The sequence below is a fragment of the Euleptes europaea genome, chromosome 2 (assembly GCF_029931775.1).
Source record: "Euleptes europaea isolate rEulEur1 chromosome 2, rEulEur1.hap1, whole genome shotgun sequence".
NCBI classification, from domain to species: Eukaryota; Metazoa; Chordata; class Lepidosauria; order Squamata; family Sphaerodactylidae; genus Euleptes; species Euleptes europaea.
In genome coordinates, this window is record NC_079313.1 from 73,612,284 (window position 1) to 73,634,036 (window position 21,753).

General features: G+C 41.1%; 1 protein-coding gene across 2 annotated transcripts in view; it reads right to left on the reverse strand.

The window, feature by feature from the left end:
• The window catches only part of SLC5A9 (solute carrier family 5 member 9), a 43,353-nt gene extending 22,055 nt beyond the window's left edge, over nt 1-21,298 (reverse strand). For both annotated transcript variants that reach the window (XM_056867647.1, XM_056867646.1), the window contains exons 1-6: nt 21,169-21,298; nt 19,423-19,494; nt 11,825-11,929; nt 5,960-6,124; nt 3,898-4,003; nt 1,027-1,107 (exon numbers count right to left, since the gene is read on the reverse strand). In XM_056867647.1, the coding sequence (XP_056723625.1) occupies nt 1,027-1,107; nt 3,898-4,003; nt 5,960-6,124; nt 11,825-11,929; nt 19,423-19,494; nt 21,169-21,297 (658 nt within the window). In that variant the 5' untranslated portion in view covers nt 21,298. The remainder of the gene's footprint in view (nt 1-1,026; nt 1,108-3,897; nt 4,004-5,959; nt 6,125-11,824; nt 11,930-19,422; nt 19,495-21,168) is intronic.
• Between the last annotated feature and the right edge of the window lie 455 nt (nt 21,299-21,753).

The following is a 21,753-nucleotide window of genomic DNA, read 5'->3' on the forward strand; positions in this document are numbered from 1 at the left end:
TGGAGGGCTTTTCTGCTTCCCACCTTTGATGAGGTTTAGCTGACATTTGCTGCCTCAGTTAAGAATCTGGGGATTATATTTGACCCAGCATTATAGCCACAAAAAATGCTTTGTTCCATCTTTGTTTAGCCTGAAGGATGGCTCTGTACCTCAATCTGACTGATATGGACACATGGATCCATGAGACAGAACCTAAAGGACAGAGTATTGTAAAGCACTCTACATGGGTCTGTGCTGGAAGACAACTCAAAAACTTCAGCTGCTACAGAACATTGCAGTTTGATTACTGTCGGAAGCCAGGAGGAATATATATATTCCATCTATTCTGCAGTCATTCCATCAGCAGCTGATTAATTTCTGGGTTCAATTCAACATACTAGTTATTACCTACAGAGTCCATTATGCCTAGAACCTGCATATCTGCAGAACTTTCTTTCCTGATATGATCCAATCCAGCAGCTTTCCTCACCTGAGCAAAGTCATCTAGAGGCATAATTCTGCAAATGGGTAAGATCAACAGCTGCACATACCCGAGTATTGTCTATTGCAGCTCCCACTTGGTGGAACCGTCTATCTGATGTGGTCAGGAGGACTTCCACACTGTTATCATTCCACAGAATGCATAAAATGGAATTGTTCAGAAGGATATTTTTATAAAGGAAATAGTGTTGTAGTTTTAATGACTGTCATTTTTTAAGCAGGTTCATTGCATGTATGTATTATACTGTTTTTATTAGATTGTTTCCTAATTTTGCAATCCAGTTTTATTGCATTGTTCGTTGCTTGTATTATACCATTTTCATTACAATATTTTAAATTTTTGGAGTCCACCTTGAGTTTTAACAAGAAAGGCAGACAATAAATGGAGTAAATTAATACATATCTTTATATTAGTAAGTTTATTAGGAACTATTTGATGTGGAATTTGTTCCTCAGTGTAGAGGTGCTGATCCAGATGGTTTTTGAAGCTAAGATGTATCATCCTGTCAACTAAAGGGAGTAAGCAACACATTTTTTTCCTCTCACCTATGAACATGAGAACCAAAGCTCCAAGCACCATGATCACAGTCTGCAGAGCATCTGTGTATATCACAGCAGATAAACCACCTGGAGAAAGAACAACAAAAAGCTGACTCAATTACCAGTGCATCTATATTTTTTGTAAAACAGATTGCTTTAGGAGTGAGTGTATTTTGATCTAAAAAATTAAATTAAAAACATTTAAAGAAGAAACAACCAGGGGAAAATAATAATGCAAAATTGAGAATGCTCTGCTGTGGTTAAATGGCTACAGGTGAACAAGTCAAGACTGAATCCTGACAAGATAGAGGTAATGCTGTCTGTGATGGCTGAGGTTCTGAGAGATATGCTGCTTCCTATATTTGATGGGGTTTAGCTGACCCTTGCCAATTCAATTAAGAGTCCAGGGGTTATACTGGACACAGAAAGTTAATGAAACTACATAAAATGCTTTCTTCATTTAAACTAGAAGATGGCTCTCTGCCTTGACTTGACTGATCTGGTTATGTGGATCCATGCATGGTGACCTCGAGACTACACTATCGTAATGCACTCTAAATGGGTCTGCCCTTGAAGTCATCTCAGAAACTCTGGTTGATACAGAATGCTGCAGCTTAGTTACTATCAGGAGTTAGGCACAGCAACCTAAAGGCCAGACTACTGCAATACTCTTTCCATGGGTCAGTGCTTGAAGACAATTCAGAAATTTCAGCTGGTACATGCATACACATATGATATGCATTCTGCAGTCACTCTGTTGGTTACCTACCAGTTAGTGGGTTCAATTCAAGGTACTGGTTATCACATACAAAGCCCTTCATGGCCTCTGATCCTCACATCTGCAGGGCTACATCTCCTGCTATAAGCTGCCATGACATTTGAGCAAAGAATTCTGAGAGTACCACCCTGTAAATGGGTAGGATCTATAGCCACCTGTATATGTACATTCTCTATTGTGGCTCCCTCTTTGTAGAATGGCCTGCCTGAAGAGGTCAGGAGGGTTCCCATACTGTGTAAAACTGAACTGTTTGGGTAGACATTTTTGTAAAGAGAATAAGGCTTCAGGATAATGGAGTGGTTCAGGAGAGCACTTTTGTTTGTTAGTTTAAACTTTAAAGCATCTCTATGCTGGCTCATCACAGGTCTGCCCAAGATGGCTTACAATTATAATAATAAAAACAATATAAAAACAATACGACATTAAAACAAACCATTGGACATAAACAGCTTTATCCATAAAACATACCTCAGACAAGAAGCAGACGATTAAAAACTGGAAAGATAAAACCGCTAATTACAAGTCTGAGTAAAAAGATATGTTTTGGCCTGGTACCTAAAAGACAGTAAAATAGATGCTAGATAGGGTTGCCAACCTCCAAGTACTAGCTGGCGATCTCTTGCTATTACAACTGATCTCCAGCCGATAGAGATCAGTTCATCTGGAGAAAATGGTCGCTTTGGCAATTAGACTCTATGGCATTGAAATCCCTCCCCTCCCCAAACCCTGCCCTCCTCAGGCTCTGCCCCAAAAACCTCCCACAGGTGGCGAAGAGGGACCTGGCAACCCTAATACTAGGCCAGCCTCAAGGAGAAGTGCATTCCAAAGGCAAGGTGCCACCACAGAAAATGCCTTGTCTCTAGTTACCATCTCTGGTAACTCACCTCTGAAAGCCATGGCACAGAAAAAAGGGCTTGAGAGGCAGATCCTAACTGGAGGACTGGGTAGTAGGAGAGCAGATGGTCCTTCAGGTACCCTGGCCCCAAGCTGTTTAGGGCATTAAAGATAAGAACCAGAACTTTGAATTTTATAAAGGGAACAGGATTATAGTCTATTCCACTGTTTACTGAATGTCTTATCATGCTCTTCCTGCATGGTTTTTTACTTTTGTAATTCCCTTTTTTGCATTATTTATTACATAGAAATAGCTAATACTTTCCCTGGATTGTTTTGAATTTTTGTAATTCTAGTCCTATTACATTGTTTATTGAATGTCACATGCTGTTTGACTGCATTATTTTACACTGTGTAATCCACCTTAAATATCATCAAGACAGGCAGATTGTAAATAAATCTGTGTATCTAATAGTGAAGGGGGGCATCTGTGGATACTGAGTTAAAATGGTGGCAACCTGCATACAAAACACTGAAGGAGGCCGATACTGCTCTTACTAAAATATTATACTATTCAACCAGCTATGACAACCTGTTGAGAACCTTGGCTGTATTCCTTTCTGATTTGGTCCATATAAGGTCAGTGTTGTGCTGTCTGAAGAAAATGGAGTAGTTTGTGACAGTTTCCTTCCCTGTAAGTTTCGTCATCTGGTTGATCTCAGTACAGTGTCCTAGCTAGTGTGGGTTAGTGGTTAGAGGTTTAAAGCAAGCCTAGGGAGGGCAAAGTTCCAATCCCCACTCACACTGGAAAACCTTGGGTCAATTATTCCCTCTCTGCCTTGCCTGCCTCACAGAGTGACTGAGAGGAAAAAAACAGAGGAGGGAGAAACATGATGATAAACTCTGGCAGACAGGTGGGCTAAAAAATTAACGAATAAAATTAACGAATGATGGTTTGGTGAGACTGAACAACCACATATGAAATAACTGCTTCTGCAGCCTTGACACTAAATGTTGCATATTCACACTAACAAGCTGCTTTGGAAGATACCAATCTGAATGCAGCAAACTGCAGACTACCACCGTTTATTTCAAATGGTTCTTTCATCAGTATTATGAACATTTCACATCAAACTGATGATGACCTAGAATGAATTAAAGTATTTCTGATCTAACATTTTGCTGAAATAGAAGAGCTTAGATCCTAGATAAATAAATTACATGCACCAAATTAGGGTATTTCTGTGACTGTACTGTGCAATTACCAGCTATAGTGTAGATGGCTGTCACAACTAACAAGATCACTGTAGACAGGTAAAGGTTCCAACCCAAGGAGACTTTGATAAAAAGTGCACCAGAGAAAATATCTGTCTAAAAGGGGAAAAAAAAGAAAAGTATTTGTTATTGTTAGGTTCAGTTATTCAGTATGTCTTTATAATAGTTCTGTTTGAAAATTTTTTAAAAACTGTTCAAATGGCTAGGATGCAAAATGGCCAGGTTGTGGAATCTTTTGACTGCCTGAATAACATAAATCCTTTGAGCAGATGCTCATTTCAAAGCCTTGACTGAGTAAGACCTCAGGATGAATACATTATTCTTCTCAGCTAACTTGGACCGTGACCTTTGATTTTTCATGTAAATAGAACCTTTATTTCTAAACCATGGCCCTTAGCCATCAAGACTAGAGTTGTCAGGCCTGTGAATCCTGGGGGGCAGTCTGGGAGGGGGAAGTGTCAAGGATGATGTGACATCACTTCCAGGTAATCACCTAGAAGTGATATCACAGCCCCATGATACTCTAGGGATTTCCTCAAATAGAGGAAAAAACAGGGGCCAATAAAATTGGACCCCCTGACCCAATCTTTACCAAACTCGGGGGTTCATGTAAGGAGAGTCACCATCAGCTATGCAAATGTGGTGCCTCTACCTTAGTCCCCGCCCTCAAGCCGTGCAAAGATTTCCCATGGAGTATAAAGAAGTTGAAAATTTTCAGTAAATTTGAAAAAGCCAGGGAAACCCCCGTATTCGTATGGGGATTCAGTTTTTTTGTATTTACTGAATTTTTTGGGGTCTGTTATACCTGAATTCAAAAAAATACTTATTTTTTTCTTTTAGTGCATATCTCTTTCAGAAAGAACAATAATTCGAATGAAAAATGATGATCATGCTAATTTAGATAAAGTAAAAGCTTGGTTGACCGGCATCGATGGAAAATGGATGTTACCAGTTAACCAAATATGACAGTTAACAAAGCATTTACCTGGTGCCGTGGCAAGCAGACAGCAGCACCAGATTGGTGGTGGCCATGCCTGGGACCCAGCTGGGACCCACAGCCTGCTCTCCTACTGACTGCTTGGCACTGTTGCTGCTGGCAAGCGTGCTCAGCCCAGGGATGGCAAGAGGGCAGCAGGGTTGAATTAGTGGTGGCCGAGCAGGTGGTGGGTCCTGCCCATGGCTCTCCCTCACTTGTCACTGCTGCTTGCTCACAATCACTGGGCTCTGCTGGGCAGAGCAACTGGCATGTCCCCAGGATGCTGGTTAATCAAGCAGTCTGGTTAACTGAGTGCTGTACTAGTTTATGTCAATACACAATGTAATTGAAAGCTCTGGCATTTAGAATGTTTGGTTAGAATATTTGCAAGAATAATCTTATGGCTGTTGGAGGAGAGTTTAATGGATACCGTGGACCACCAAAAAGACAGAAGTGGTTTCTAGAACAAATCGAGCCTGAACTGTCCCTAGAAGCTAAAATGATTACACTTTGGTCACATTATGAGAAGACAAGAATCACTGGAAAAGACAATAATGCTAGGAACAGTTGAAGGCAGCAGAAAAAAAGGGAAGACCCAACATGAGATGGATTGACTGCATAAAGGAAGCCACAACCCTCAGTCTGCAAGACCTGAGCAAGGCTGTTAATAATAGGACATTTTGGAGGACATTGATTCAGAGAGTCACCATGGGTCAGAAGCAACTTGATGCCACTTAACACACCCACACACACACAATCTTTGTGTACATTTACAATTATCCAGTTATTTATAATTTATAATTTTACTTACTCAAAATAGATGGAGAAGTACGGTGTTACTCTAAGATTATTCTTGCAAATAATTTAACTAGACATCAGAAATGTTAGAGCCTTCAATTATATATGTGTTGACATAAGCTAGTATTTGCAGAGATACAGTGTACAGACAGTTTTGGTCCTGATGAAGAAATAGTTCAGTGAGAATGCTGGAATGACTTGTTCAAACATGTTCCATACTATCTCTCTGAAAATGCTCTGCTGTAGCAGCCATGATTATATCCCCACAGAATACATACTGATATCTTGGTGAATATATACAGGATAAGAGACAGCACAGACAGGTAGATTTGAATCCTCTGTCCTCCAAATCTTTTCCTCAGGTATTCTGGCATAGTGACCACTCCTGAAGCAATGTAAACTGGCACAAAGATCCAGCCAAGGACCAGCAATGCCCACGTAGCCTAGCCAGGAAGAAGGAAAATATCCATTCATTATATTGGTTTTGCACAGTAAACACATTCAGTTCTATACAAGCATTGCTGCTAATAAAAACACTGTGAAAGTAAACCACCAGCATCTTCATTGACATGGAAGGCAGAAGCATGAAGTGCTTTGAGAATACATGAAGCTGCCTTATACTGAATCAGACCCTTGGTCCATCAAAGTCAGTATTGTCTACTCAGACTGGCAGCAGCTCTCCAGGGTCTCAGGTAGAGGTCTATCACATCACCTACTTGCCTAGTCCCTTTAACTGGAGATGCCGGGGATTGAACCTGGGAACAGGGGAACAGGAGAGATTCCAGCAGACTGGAGGAGGGCTAATGTGGTCCCCATCTTTAAAAAGGGGAGGAAAGAAATCCCAAACAATTATCGCCCAGTCAGCCTGACATCAATACCAGGTAAAATACTAGAGCAGATAATTAAACAGACAGTCTATAAGCACTTAGAAAGAAATACCGTGATCACTGACAGTCAACATGGGTCTCTCAAAAACAGGTCATGCCAAACTAATCTCATATCTTTTTTTGATAGAGAGTAGTATGGTAGACGAAGGGAATGCTGTAGATGTAGTGCACCTTAATTTCAGTAAAGCCTTTGATAAAGTCCCCCATGATCTTCTTGAAACAAAGCTAGTAAAATGTGGGCTGGACACTGCTACTGTTAGGTGGATTGGTAATTGGTTGACCAACCGAACCCACAGGGGTCTGTCCTGGGACCGGTACTATTTAATATTTTTATAAATGACTTGGGTAATGGAATAGAGAGCATGCTAATCAAATTTGCAGATGACACCAAGTTAGGAGGGGTAGTTAATACCCTGGAGGATAGGGTCAGAGTTCAGAATGACCTTGATAGACTGGAGAGCTGGGCCATAAGTAATAAAATGGATTTCAATAGGGAGAAGTGTAAGGTACTTCACCTAGGCAGAAACAACATAAGGCACAGGTACAAGATGGGAGATAGTTGGCTTGACAACATTACATGTTAAAGAGATCTGGGAGTCTTAGTGGACCACAAACTGAACATGAGTCAACAGTGTGATATGGCGGCTAAGAAGGCCAATGCAATTCTGGGCTGCATCAATAGGAGTATTGTCTCTAGATCAAGGGAAGTAATACTACCACTGTATTCTGCATTGGTCAGACCTCACTTGGAATAGTGTGTCCAGTTCTGGGCTCCACAATTTAAGAAGGATGTTGACAAGTTGGAGCGTGTCTAGAGGAGGGCGACCAGAATGGTCAAAGGTCTGGAATCCATGCCCTATGAGGAGAGACTTAAGGGGTTTGTTTAGTTTGGAGAAAAGAAGGTTGAGGGAGACATGATAGCCATGTTTAAATATTTGAAGGGATGTCATATTGATGAGGGAACTAGCTTGTTCTCTGTTGCTCCAGAGACTAGGACACGGAGTAATGGATTTAAACTAATAGAAAAGTGATTCCACCTAAACATTAGGAAGAACTTTCTGACGGTGAGGGCTTTTCGATGGTGGAATGCACTGCCTCGGAGGGTGGTGGAGTCCCCGTCTTTGGAGGTCTTTAAGGAGAGGCTAGATGGCCATCTGTCGGGAGTGCTTTGAGTGTGGGATCCTGCATTGTGGGGTGAGGGTTGGGGTCACTGGGGATGTAGGGGGGAGGTAGTTGTTAATTTCCTGCATTGTTCAGGGGGTTGGACTAGATGACCCTGGTGGTCCCTTCCAACTCTATGATTCTATTCTATGACCAAGTTAGACACACAAGATGGATCCCAAAATAATCTTAGAGTCTTCCATTTTGTGGGGAGCACAATGGAGTATGATGTTTGGTTCTCAGATAAGGATAGAACAACATGGGAATTAGAAGAAAGGTATGCAGGCAATAGAGAATGGTTGAAATAGATGTGTTAAGACAGTGTGGACACACTGGTCTCATTATGTTATGGGAATGGTGCCACAAAGACCCAGGTCCTGAAAGGCCCAGAGTTTGATGTTCCTGTGTGAACGGTCACATATGTGTATCTCACCTGTTCCCTGGGCAACAACTGGTATAGCTAAAGACAATTAATATGATCAAGCCATTGAAAATAAACACAAGTCAGAACACTATTGTTTTGGGGAAATCTCTCTCTTTCCCCCATCCCACTTCTTTGTTATTCTTGCCAGAATGCACTTCATTGTACCAGGAGATTATTAGCAAATGACCTTTAGCACACAAAGAAATCATTCATCTTAAAGACAGCTGATATGCAGTTTTTTGGCAGCTGAGAAGTGCACATCTCCCTTCAGATCTCTGTAGGATCTCCACTCATACTGAATTACTTTCATTGCAAGCAACACCAGCTCTTCCAAAAGAGGAATACTCCTGGTCTTCAAACACCACGAGTAAAGAGTTAGTCCCCCACTTTTTGATATCAGTTCACAGCTGACTTATGGCGACCCCATAGGGGTTTCAAAGCAAGAGATGTTCAGAGGTGGTTTGCCATTGCCTCCCTCTGTGTTACAACCCTGGTCATCTTTGGAGGTCTCCTATCCCAATACTAGCCAGGGCCGACTCTGCTTAGCTTCTGTGATCTGACGAGACCAGACTCACCTGAGGCTATCCAGGTCAGAGCTTCACTTAAAGGCAGTGACAGAGGCTGGAAGCTTGATGGAACTGATTAATATTGGGGCAATAGAACGGGACTTGAATTTGTCCAGGTAGTAGCCAAAGAACAATTTGTTTCGAGCAATATTTCCATAGAAAACTAAGCCTTTTCTTCAGAACTAAATATCTCTGGGGAAGGGATAGGAGCTTAAACTCATAATGTCCAGAGACACATTTCTGAAACGTACATCAAGTGGGATCAGATTTGTTTTTCATTTCCACAGATACTCTGTTAGCATCATAATCTCTTAAATGTTACTGTAATTCCTTCTACAGTTTTGATTAAGCAGTGCTTCATCATGGACTACTTTTAAGTGATTTCAAATGTCCTATAGGAGTTTATTGCAGAAGTGTACTAATGTACTATGGACTGGGGGTACTGTGGTGATTCAAGCAATTTGTATTTCAGGAGATTTTTAAAAATATTCTGATATAAGCAGCTGGACCCTTCTGCCCGCTAAGGGGTACAGTGATGACACAGGGGACCGAAGGCTGACATCAGAGCAAGACACTGCTCCCCACAAAATTGATGCCTCTAAGAGAATTTTGGGATCCATCTTGTGTGTCTGACTTGGGCAGGAAGGTGGTTGGCAGCTGTGGCTTTTCCATGGCCCAAAGGTGGCTGGGCAATGGGGCTAGCTAATCACTGTATCAACACTCTGGGCAGACCATTAATTACCCAATTTGCACCCATCCAGGCAATCAATCAGTATACAGGAGAATAGCCCAGGCATTCTCTTGGATCCTGATGACTCATCAAGCTTCTCCTAACTTTTTGTTTGGCTCCAGAAAAGCAATAAATTCTTTGTCTTTAGCTTTCCTGACAGCCTACCTCATACCACCTCAGGACCCATTTGGGGTATAAATTTTGGTCCTTTGGCCATTCATTGTGTGTGTGTGTGTGTGTGTGTGTGTGTGTGTGTGTGTGTGTCTTGGATCCGTGCATACACCCCTACTTGCATGTGGGCTGTTTTTTTGCTCCCAAAAATGCTGTCCATTTCTCTCTTCAGCACTGCTTTCCCTGGATGTCCCTTTAAGACTGGTAAATATCACCCATCCCTGAAACCCTATCCATCTCCAACCCTCTTGTATGATTTGTGTGTATATGTCTATTGCTTGAAAGTATATTCCTTATTATTGTATTCTTTAATAAAACCCATTTAATTGTACAACTGTCTGCTCGCTGGAGAGTTTTCCCCAGGACTATCCTAGTATACACAGTAGTAGAAAAAAGCAAGAGTCCAGTAGCACCTTAAAGACTAACAAAATTTCTGGCAGGCATCATGATCTATCTCCTGGTATACACAGGTTATTGATCCCAGTTACCGCCTCTTGTTGCTTGTCTCCTCAGCTAATTCCCCCAACCAAAGTGGAGACTGCTTATTTAGGGTAACACTGAAGCAAATTTGTCCCAGTAGTCCCCAGAATTTGCTGTCAAGGATTGTGAAAAAGCTGGAAGCTGGAATAATTTCTAGCAGCAAAGGAATGATACACAGATGTTTTTAGGGCTAAAATGCATGGTCTCTTAGCCCAGTTCCAGCCCCTTTCCAGCCCAGTTCCCTCCCAGTTTCACCCAGGATCAAATCTTCGCAAACGGACGATACCTTATTTACTATTCTTTCAGCCCTGTATCGAAGCGAAATGAACCCGCCCTTTCCCATTCTTCTTCTGGGAGAAACAGAAACAGGGGGAAACACAGATGATTGGCATCTCTCACAGCCAATCGCGAAGCAGTGTTTGAAGCGGCAGGGATTCAACTGTTTCCTGCCTGCTGCTACTTTGGAGCTTTTTCTGAGAAAAAGAAAGTCTTTTTTAAAATGAGGCTTGGATTCCCCCCCTTCTTTCAGGTAGCTCCGTTTTTTGTTTTTTAGTTCTTAAAATGCTTTTAAAATTACAAGCGGGAGGGGGGAAGCCTCCATTAGTCAATTCGAAAGGACCAATAACCAGGAGCTGGGGGGGAGGGCTTACTCAGCAGGAACCTGCATTTTCTGTTTACATGGTTCCATTTGCACACAGTTTAGTCCCTGCTCATTCCAAGTAATGCGGGTTCATTTGATCCTGGGTGGAACGGGGATGGAACTGGGCTGGAACTGGGCTAAGTGACCATGCGTTTTTGCCCTTAGTCACATTTATTTTTACCATCAAACAGTGTTGTAACTAATGGGCTACAGTATCAAACGATAGATGAGTTAATAATGATGGGCTGTCCAGTAGCAACTATGGGTTGCTGTCCAGTCTCAACCAACTCATGACAACCCTAGGATCATGGGGTTTTCAAGGTAAGAAATAAACAGATTTGATTTGCCATTGTCTTTTCCTCTGCATAGCAACCCCAGTCTTCCTTGGTGGTCTCCTATCCAGTACTAACTGTAGCTGATCCAGTTAAGCTTCCAAGCTCTAACAAAATTGGGGTATTCGTGCTGCTGTAGACAAGTTAATAGAGGCCAGTTCTGACTGTATAAATTTCATATCCAGCTTGCTATGGTTGTGAGCATAGACCAAGAGACTAGACAACAAGATGCTCTACAACCCTGACGTCTGCCACCAAGATGATACTGGCCATGGGTTATCTGCTGCAGGTTCAGTTCTGTTAAGCAGGGATTTTCTTGCTCCCTCACAGCATTATGGTGTATTCTTGCTCTGTTGGGGTTTCTACAGCTGTTCTCCAATCTTTCTCACAACCTGTTTTCCTGAATTTTTTTGAGAAAGATTGTAGTAAAACTTGGGTGGCTGCTGTGCGGATGGGAAATTTTGGATTTTCCTGCCTGCATTGCAGCCATTTCCTTTGACACTGTCCCTGCAAGCAGTCATTTTGCTTTCTGCCACCAGGGACTTTTAATTATTTTAAAATCAGTTGTTAAAGTGATACAATACTATCAATCCATGTAGCAGGTTTTTGGAGCTCCCAGTTTTCATTTAACGAAAAAAGAAAGCCTCTAGCTCCTTCCATTGCGGAGATATAAGAGGGAAAGCATATCACCACAATAGAAGGGGCTTGAGACTTTGTTTAAGAGTAAGCTGAATCCATCAAGAAAATCTTACATTCCACTCAAAGCCTCCAACTGCAAGGCCTCCCGAAGCTCCTGTGCCTGCTAGGCCAATAAATAAACCACTCCCCACATTGCTGGACATCAGAGATGCTCCAATCTGAAACACAAAACACACATGCTGCAGTGAGAGCAAAGAAGTTCTACAGCAATTAAATCGAGAAGAACCATAAGGCTTAGATTTCTTTGCATAAAAAATGCTATATTATATGAGACCATTCTAAGATTTTAGAAGATAGATGTACCCATTTAACTTATTTGTCTGATACACTGCTGATACTTGGCATATTCGAAGTCTGCAACTTTTTTAGGCCACCTGATTTGGATGGCCTCACTGTATAGCCCTTTGATCATATGTCCATGGTTTGTTGTTATAACCTGGCCATGGTCATTCCTGTTTATTTTTATATCCAATTTTTTTGAAGAGCACTGGAAATGTTTGGTTTGCCACAATATTCCTTTCAATGCATGTGTGCCTTTTCTCTCTTCTACATGATTTATGCACATGGTAGGTCCCAAAATGCAGTTGCCGTTAGCCTACACAGCTGCAGCACAGGGCTACACCTTGTCTCTCACCAATCTTGTCTTCATACACTGGCAGAAGATGGGAACAGAAGGGGACAGAAGGCCATAACAATATAACAAAAGCAACTGCTCAGGCTATAATAAATATCGCAAAAAAAGAAAACACAGTGAGGTTAAAATTGTCGGGACCAGGGCATAACACAGATTGCACCAAGGCAAGAATTTAACACGAATCTTGGCTGCCAATGCATACAGTGACATCATAGAGGTGACATAGGGATCCTCATCAGAGAAAAGATAAATTATTTTGTCTGCCACTGAATGCTGGGCTAGCCTAGCTAAAATGGCTGCAAGAAACTTGGCCCTGGAAATCGAATAACGATTGCAAGACAGGACATTGTGAGGAAGGCCCTCCAATTCCAAGGCTCCACAGATACATACTTGTTGAATAGCTTGTGTAGGCTGATAATGGCCCATTAACATGGCAGTTGCCATTGTCTGAAATCTGAGGGCTGGAAAGGCTTCTCTAAGTTTGTAGAAGGTGATGCTGGACAAATAAGGAGCCCTTATGTGATCCTGTTTTAGCAGTATAAACCAAGGGGAAAATCTGGAGCTAATAATGATACCCCACCTAAGGCAGCATCTGTATTAAATCTCTGATCCCAAGTTTTAAACCCATCCAGAGGAAAGCCCTGTGTGTCAACAAACCTACAACTATAACAAGGTAACATTGCTTGCCATGTAACGCTGCCAATTTTGAATTTTTTTTAAAAAAAAATCAGTATCTTTTCGTATCTATATCTGTAGAAGAATTAGGGTTGTCAGGTCCCTCTTCACCATTGACAGGAGGTTTTCGGGGCAGGCCCTGAGGAGGGTGGGGTTTGGGGAGGGGAGGGACTTCAATGCCATAGAGTTCAGTTGCCAATGCAGCTATTTTCTCCAGTTCGTAAATTGTTTTAATTTGAACTTAAAATTTGTGGCTGTGGAACTCACTTCTTTGATCGGGAGGCTTATAGCCTCCCGATCAAAGAAGTGAGTTCCACAGCCACGAATTTTAAGTTCAAATTAAAACAATTTACGAATTGTTCATCACAGAACGTGGTGTATGCCATCTTGTGTCCATATTTTTTGATGTACGTGGGCTCGACCACGAGACAACTTAAACTGTGGATCGGGGAACATAGGGCGCGGGTATGTGCCAAAGTAATGGACGTGCCCCTCACGAGTCATTACCTACAGAAAGGGCACACTGACAATGATTTGCTATTCTTTGCCTTATGGCAGTATAAACCTCGCTCGTATCACTGTCAGGATATTGTCAGATTACTGCGTAATCTGATTTGTACATCTTTTAAAACAAGAAATGAGATTTGTACATCTTTTTAAAACTATGAATCCAACAGGTTTGAATAATGAATTCGACCTAGCATGTTTCCTTTAAAAAATTCTTTGCCTTTAAAAACAACGTCAGCCTTTAAGAATAATCTCAGCTGTTAGAAATAAATCAGAATGAATTTAAATTCTAGCAACTTTGGGGCTCTTAGAAGCCTGCAGACAGATAGAAGAACCTTGTGAGGTCCACTGATTCTTGGCATGGTGAGCTTATAAGCAATATATTATTTTCAAGTGTTGTAATGAATTATATTATGCATGGTAAAATGTCAGAATATTTCATGTTATTTTGCAGAGGTATATGTACCCACGAGAATACTTCATAGCATTGCAATTCACATAGAAAAAAGACAAAAGAGCAACTGATGAAGCAAGTTTTATTGTGAAACGAACACCAATCTGGAGGTGCCATTTTGTTTGTTCATTATTGGACACTGTTCTTTACTTACAATTTGGACTGTGCATGATTAAGGAGGAATTCCAGCGTTTCCTGGTGAAGTAACCTGGTGACATCTTTATAAAGGAAATGGAAAAGGAGAAACCCACTCCCTCAATATTATTTCCATTTATATGTTGTAAACTGGATATTTGTACTTTGTACTGTTGAATGTTTTCATAGTGCAGTCACATTATTGTTAGTAAATGTTGTTCTACTTATGAGCCTGTGTGCTGTGAAAGTACTTGGAGGTTGGCAATGCCAAGAAGAGTTTTGTCTCTTTCAAACGCTTACAGGCATAACATTAAGCTTGGCAACCTCCAGGTGGGGCCTGGAGACCTCCTGGAATTTCAACTGAACTCCAGATGAAAGAGATAATTTCCCCTGGAGAAAATGGCTGCTTTGGAGGGTGGACTCTATGGCATTATACACCATTGAAGTCCCTCCCTTCCCCAAACCTCACCCTACCTGGGCTCCACCCCCCAAAATCTCCATGAATTCTCCAACCCAGACTTGGCAACCCTAACATTTTAAAAAGTATTTTCCTCAATAAACTGCATTATCTCCTTTTCTCCCCCCGCTTGAATAGTGGGCCTTTCTGTCACTGCAACGGTGAACCCTCAGCTGTGAGTAATGGAATTTGACTGCCCTCTCGCCTTTTAGATAGTTAAAATATTAATGCTGTATGAGACTGGAAACCTTTTCTGAAGCAAATACTGCAAACATCTCATCTGGGATACTACTGATTAAAAGACTGACTGCTGTAATATACATTCATATCTTGGGTAAATAGAATGGCTCCCAAGAAATGCAAACACCTTCTATAAGACATATATCCTTATTGCAATAGACAGGATAAAGGAAGTATATAAAGCTATGCAACAATATCACCTGGCCTAAAGTAATCAAAAGTTTATCATTCTCAAAACCACAGGCCCTCCCTACATCCTGGAACACGGAGGCAGAGGAAGGAGTTTGTGGAACAATGCATGCTACGCAAACTTTTTTTCGAGGTTTGCAAAAATGTCACACACAATTTTGGGGATTGCGGAAAGCCTGAGAGATGGAATGTCTCTTCCTGCTCCCCTATTCCAGATCAGGGTCTCTTGTTATTAATACCATAAATTGGTGCCTTTGCCTCCAGGTGGAGTCCATAGGCCACTGACAGCCATAGCCCCAGCTCCTGTTTCCTGCCATGGCCCACAGTGACAGTGATAGAAAAATTAACAAAACATAGCTATCAACCAAATAGTGTGACATCACTTCTGGGGAAAAATAATTGTCTCTGTCTGGAGCTCTGGGTAATACTTTTACGCAGGAAATAGCTTCTGTACAGAGCTGGTTTATACATTCAAGAGATACCTTAAGGTTTGTTCCCACAACCGCTTGATGTGTTGTGACCTTGGGGAAAGGTTACTTTATGCTGCCTCCAGTTTATTAATTTTGGCGTTTGCACGATGCAGGTATTGTCCATATAGGATGGAATGTGAAGACACCAAAATTACTGAAGTCAGTATGTGGTGGTAGGTTTCACACAACTAACAATTCTGTGCATGTCTACTCAGAAGTAAATTCAACTGTGTTTGATGGGGCTTACTCCTATGTAAGTGTATCTTGGATTGTAGCCTAGGTCACCATGAGCTGGAAGTAGCCCAGGGAAATTTCTTCTGTGGCTACCATGAACCCAGTGAACAGGAGAATTAAAGGCCATCTATACACTAAACAATTGGTTCAAGGCCACAGGAAAGCCATTGTAGGCATCAAACTCCCACGTACACAGCCTGAAATAATTCCCAATTCTGTTCATATGGCTGTGTTCTCCCTGAGCAAATTATTCTAGCAAGGAGAGAGGAACTGGGAATATTTGGTTTCTTGTCAGCCTCTTAAATTTCTTGTAATGTGACTGTAGAGACTACAGGTAAGCCAATCCTTAAATGTCACTTGGGAGAAACTGGAGCACAAAGCGCATTAAAACAATAACATTTTTTTGTTGTTATATAGTGGTATATAACAGTAAATGTCTCCAGTGGAGGCATGAGGAAAACTTAGCCCACAGAATTTTACAATTAATGTAACCCACAGGATGGAAGACAAACCTGTAGTTTTCTAAACTGCATTCAGCTTGCGGGTAAACACTTGAGAAATCTACAGCCATGTGTTTTTGTGAAAGGGTGGAAAGGATATTTACTCCTCTGACACTTATTTCTCTAGGTCTTTAAATTATTGTTATATTACCTTTTTGCTCCAAAGAAAATGTGTCCTTCAAAAGGTTTATGACTTCCCAGTGAATCATTTTGGAGATTTATACCTGGGCGGTTTCATAAGGCGAGTTTCAGTCCTCGTAACATAGTTGCTCAATAAATGAAGTTACTAGACAGGGAATCTTGCCATAGTTTTCAGTCAAAGCAGAATGGAAATGGCTCTTCGACATTTGAGCATTTTTTCATTTCATTTCAAAAAAGGCCTTGGCTTTTTATCTTAGCAGCATCTCCAACTTCCTTGAAGATGTGCTCTGCTTTCAGAAGGACTTGGCTCTTGTTTTTGCCACCATTGCTGTTACTCTACAAAAGGCTGCTGGCATGGTGTGTTAATTTGTGTGTGTGTGTTGAAACAAGCATTTAAATACCTCTGCAATACTATGCTGCTGTGCATTGGCACTACACTGCTGGTGATATGTATGTGTGACTGCATATTTTAAATTTCCAGATTTACACACAAACTATATTGCTAGCCATATATTTACATTTTAAAGATATGTAATAGACATGAAAAAATCTGAGGGAAGGATCCTGCAATATTTGCAGTTCTCCTTCTACAATAAATCTATGATGATTAGTGGGGATGTGAATCCAGTAAATCCCAGCCCAAAAAATATGTGAAAAATACCTTAAAGGTAAAGATAAATGTCCCCTGTGCAAGCACCGGGTCATTCCTGACCCATGGGGTGAGGTCACATCCCGACGTTTACTAGGCAAACTTTGTTTATGAGGTGGTTTGCCAGTGCCTTCCCCAGTCATTTTCCCTTTACGCCCAGCAAGCTGGGTACTCAATAAAATACCTTACTGGTATTTTATTGTGTTTAAGTGTTGCTGTGTTCTTTGTGGTTGGTGGAGCTGTTGTGTTGTGCTCCTGTTGGTTTGAGTTGAGTCTTTTAATTGTTGAGATTCTGGTAAGGTTTTTAAAAAGAGATTTCTTTTAATAAAAGTGTGTTTGGAATTGGTAAAAAAAATCTAAAATTAAATTTCAGCTTAGGGCTTGTTCCTCCTAATTAGGATAGTGCTGGGCAATTAAGAAGAGGCAAGGTTGTTTGTGAAACAGTAATTAGCATAGATTAACTGTAGAAAAACCCTTTTAGTGTTCACTTTAAGCTTCAAAACAATTAAAGCCAGGCGGTTTTAGAAAAATAGTTGTTTAGGTTGTCATATAGGGGGTTACCGCACTTGTATTCCCAGCGATGTATTAAGAGTTTGAAAATGTTACAAAAAATACTGTTCGCACTTTCTGTGTATTCCCACCAATGCATTAAGAGTTTGAAAACGTTATAAAAAATACTGTTCGCACTTTGTTTGGCCCCTTTCGCTGTGAAGACGTCTTCCAACCATTTATAAGCCGCGGTATCCAAAAACCCTTTTAAAGCAATGTTTTTTATAACATTTTCAAACTCTTAATACATCGCTGGGAATACAAAGTGCGGTAACCCCCATAGTTTCATTTTTCAGAAGGGAGAGCCTGAATTCTTGAAAAAAAGAATTAGGTGCTCTTTGCAGAGCAGGTAAGAAAAGTATAATATGGTTTCTTTAAACTTTTTTAATAAGTTTACAAATTCCATCTTGAGGACAGTTTCAATTAAACCTTAGTCAGGTTTTGGAATAGAAAGTCACTAGTTCTTAAAAAACACACTGAAGCAAGGTTAGGTTAGGTTCATTTTTACAAAACAAAAACTTAGATTTGTGCAGGGGAGGCTTTATAAAAAGGTTTCAGAGTTTGCTAGATTGTAGCGCAGGTAGCTAGGTGCCTAACATCCCTCAGATAGTTAGACAGAGTTTGTCCCATGGACACAATGAGCAGCAGGAGGGGAACACAGTAGGACCCTGAGGGAAAGGCAGAGACATGGTGGCAGAGAGGGAGGCCTGCTCCCCAGCTTGTGGAGGAGCCCTGCTTGACAGCCGCCTTCCACCACCCCAACCTCTGGCTGAGGTGGTGCAATGAAGAGGCCTCTCAAGGCCCTCTTCATTGAGGCAGCTGCTGGAGTGCCACCTGCAGAGGTGCCGGCAGGTGCCGGCAATGGGCAGGGGTCTGCTGCTCAGGCTGCCCCTCCTCCAGCTGTTGTTGAGACTCAGCAGCAGGAGGAGGAGCAGGTACAACAGAGGAGGACAGCCAGAACTGTCTTTTTGGGGTGAGCTTCGGGAGTGACTTCAATGGACTTAGAAGGGTATAACTCTGTTTAGAATTTCAGTGACAATCTACAATGATGAGGCCTAAAGCTAGTTGGGTGACCTTGATTCAGTCTTTCGCAGCCTATCCTACCTCCCAGGATTGTTGGGAGCATAACATGGAGGAGCAGAGAACTATGAACACCACCTTGAGCTCCCTGGAGAAAGGGTGGAATAAAAATGTGACAGGTAGAAAATATGGGCTACGTCATCTCTTCTCTGTCTTGTTCTTAGTACTGAATATTTGAGCTCTCCCTTATTAGAGGAATGTAGATTCTGAGTGTTATCAGGCTTATCTTAGAATTATTTTTCCATGTTTGTTTTTAAAGGAATACATCAACACATAATGATATAGCTTCAGGATAGAGTTAAAGACAATAAAGTATCATTGTGTGAGTACACCCGGAAATGTCTGGGCTGCTGCCAATGAAATCTCAGAAGCCAAAGGAGTAGTGAACTGTTGTCTCCTTTGGCTAGCAAAAACACAATCCATTGTGCACATTTAATTGACATAAGTTATTTCAAAGACAGAATCTGGCTTTTCTTTAGCATAAATTCTGTTTTATTTTGACACTGAATTTGGAAACTGTTTTTGTTTTGGAGGCTTCCTGTTCTTACTTGAATTTCCATGCAAAGATAAGTGCTACAACCATGGAGGTGGGGAGGAGAAAGAGGTGGTAGTGTGAAAATCACATTTGCATTTGAATGCTGGAAGCCTGCTTGTTGTTCTGGCTCCTCTTCTATTCCTTATATCTAGAATCAACCTAACGTATTGCAAGGAACACATGGGTTATGTTTTATACTTACAGGCCACCATGTCATGGATCTTCCAGCCAAGAAATAGCCTCCAACTGTTCCTCGACTGGCTCGCAGAGAAGACTGAAATGAAATAAGAACTCTTATGTTTCTGTTATTTCCATCTAGGAAAAACAAAGAGTGATGCTTTTCCTACTTCATTCCATTTTACCCAATTTTGCCAGCAAACAAGACTGAAATAGAGTTGATAATAAATCTATGCCTACTACCTTATATTAAAAATAAAGAACTTAGGCACTATCCTGGGCAGGTACAAAGGGTTGCCAACCTCCAGGTGGTAGCTGGAGATCTCCTGCTATTACAACTGATCTCCAGCCGCTAGAGATCAGTTCACCTGGAGAAAATGGCCGCTTTGGCAATTGGACTCTATGGAACTGAAGTCCCTCCCCTCCGCAAACCCTCCCCTCCTCAGGCTCCGCCTTCTGTTGGTGATGAAGAGGGCCCTGGCAACCCTATCCATCCTGAATCTACTGCCCATCAGCTTCATTGGCTGTGTTAGTTTAAAACCAACTGGGACACAAAGAGGGAGGACAAAGAGCTCTCTGGGCCAGCAAAGGCCTGAGATGCAGAGCAAGGATGGGGTTAACCACCCGTGACAACTTCATGGTGTTTGTATTCCCAATTCAATGCATATCCTTTTCTGATTAAAGTTTTGTAGAAAAAAATTCCAACAGTTCAAAAGAAGAGGACAAAAAAGAAATGAGTATCATAAAGAAAAATTGGTTTCAGTTGAGAAACCTTGCTTCCATGTGGATCCTAATATAAGTTTCTCTCCCAGGTAGGAGGATTTGTGCCTTTGTAACATAACCCTATAGGTATCTACCTCACTTTCTAGAATAGACTTTGAATCTGTTTTCTTTATTTGGGTAGTGGGCTCCCTTCGTTGGAATTTAAATTTCCCCTATCATAGTGAATTCTCTACCACATTTCCATCTTACTGGAATACTGATGGCTTGAGCTTACAAGAGCTCTTGTTTTAGGAGAGCCCACCATTCACTTGCTCCTCTCCCTTCTTGCATTCTTGCCATGGAATGACTCTCATTGTGCCTCTGAGTTTATTAAAATCTGTCTTCCTAATATCTAACATACATGTCTGGCTATGAACTCCCTTGGCTCCCAACAACAAAAGGAATTCTAGGAGGAATTCATAGATAGTAGATGGATAAGTTAATGTTAATGTAAAAGTGTAATTATTCATTAACAATTCATAGAGGTCAACACAATTTATTCTGTTGTTTAAAAGTTTTTGATTATATATGTATATTATATACATTGATGATATATGTATATATAAAGAAAAATATGTATATAATATATGAGAGGTGTCATTTTGTACTTTTGCCCCCCTTCAAAAAAAAGCAGATCTGGCCCTATAAATGGGCTTAATTTGGATTAGGGCCATAGAATTTTAACCTTTTCCCTCCATGTCATCTCACTGCCACAAAAGGGCTCAATTGAAGAAAAAAGGGTTTGTACTCTGTTGCATTTGTCCTCCCATATTTCACTTCTGGTTAGAAATGGGTCCATATAGCTACTATTTACAACAACAACAAAGGTTAGAAGCTTCAAACTTGGAAGTTCTAGTGTCTCATCTAGACAAATTCTAAGATTTTTAAAGTTAATGAGCATCAGTCACATTCTACGATGCTGTGAATTTTTCAGTAATGGGGCATTTCTTAAAACCATGAGACACCTGGCATTCTACACTATTGTGCATAGCTTGATCCCAGGACTCACCCATATTCCAATGGCAAGGACAAAGATGAAATAAATAACCACAACAATGATGTCGGGAATTTCAAAGGCTAAGCTTTTCTCTTCAGGTCTGTTGCTGGATGACTCTGGAGTAGCCGGTGTTTGGCTCATAGCTGCCCAAAAGCGTTGGCTGTTGCCTCTTTATCTCACAGTGGACTTTGGCACACGTTTCTCCTCATTACTTTCCTTTAATAATAATTAACAGGTTTGAGAAACTGTCAATGTTGATGAAGAAATAGGCAAGTTAGTCAGGAAATTCAGGCTTTGGGCCATTTCATGCATTTCACAGTTTTAGTAGTATGTAATAGGGACTTGTGCAGTGCACCTGCTGAAGCTCCAATACTTTAATGGCTGTCTACCTTTTTGTTACTTTAGACAAATTGGCCAAAGCTCCCCATATGCATAATGTTGTGGCATTAAAAGACAACAACAACAGTCAATTCAAATACAACACCTTTGGCCAATATTCAACATAAGTATATCAAGCAAGCTTCCATTATGTGTGACTCAGCAAGCTGAATTTAGTTAGGATTCCTACACCTGCATGAGCAAATGCTGAGAGATTTT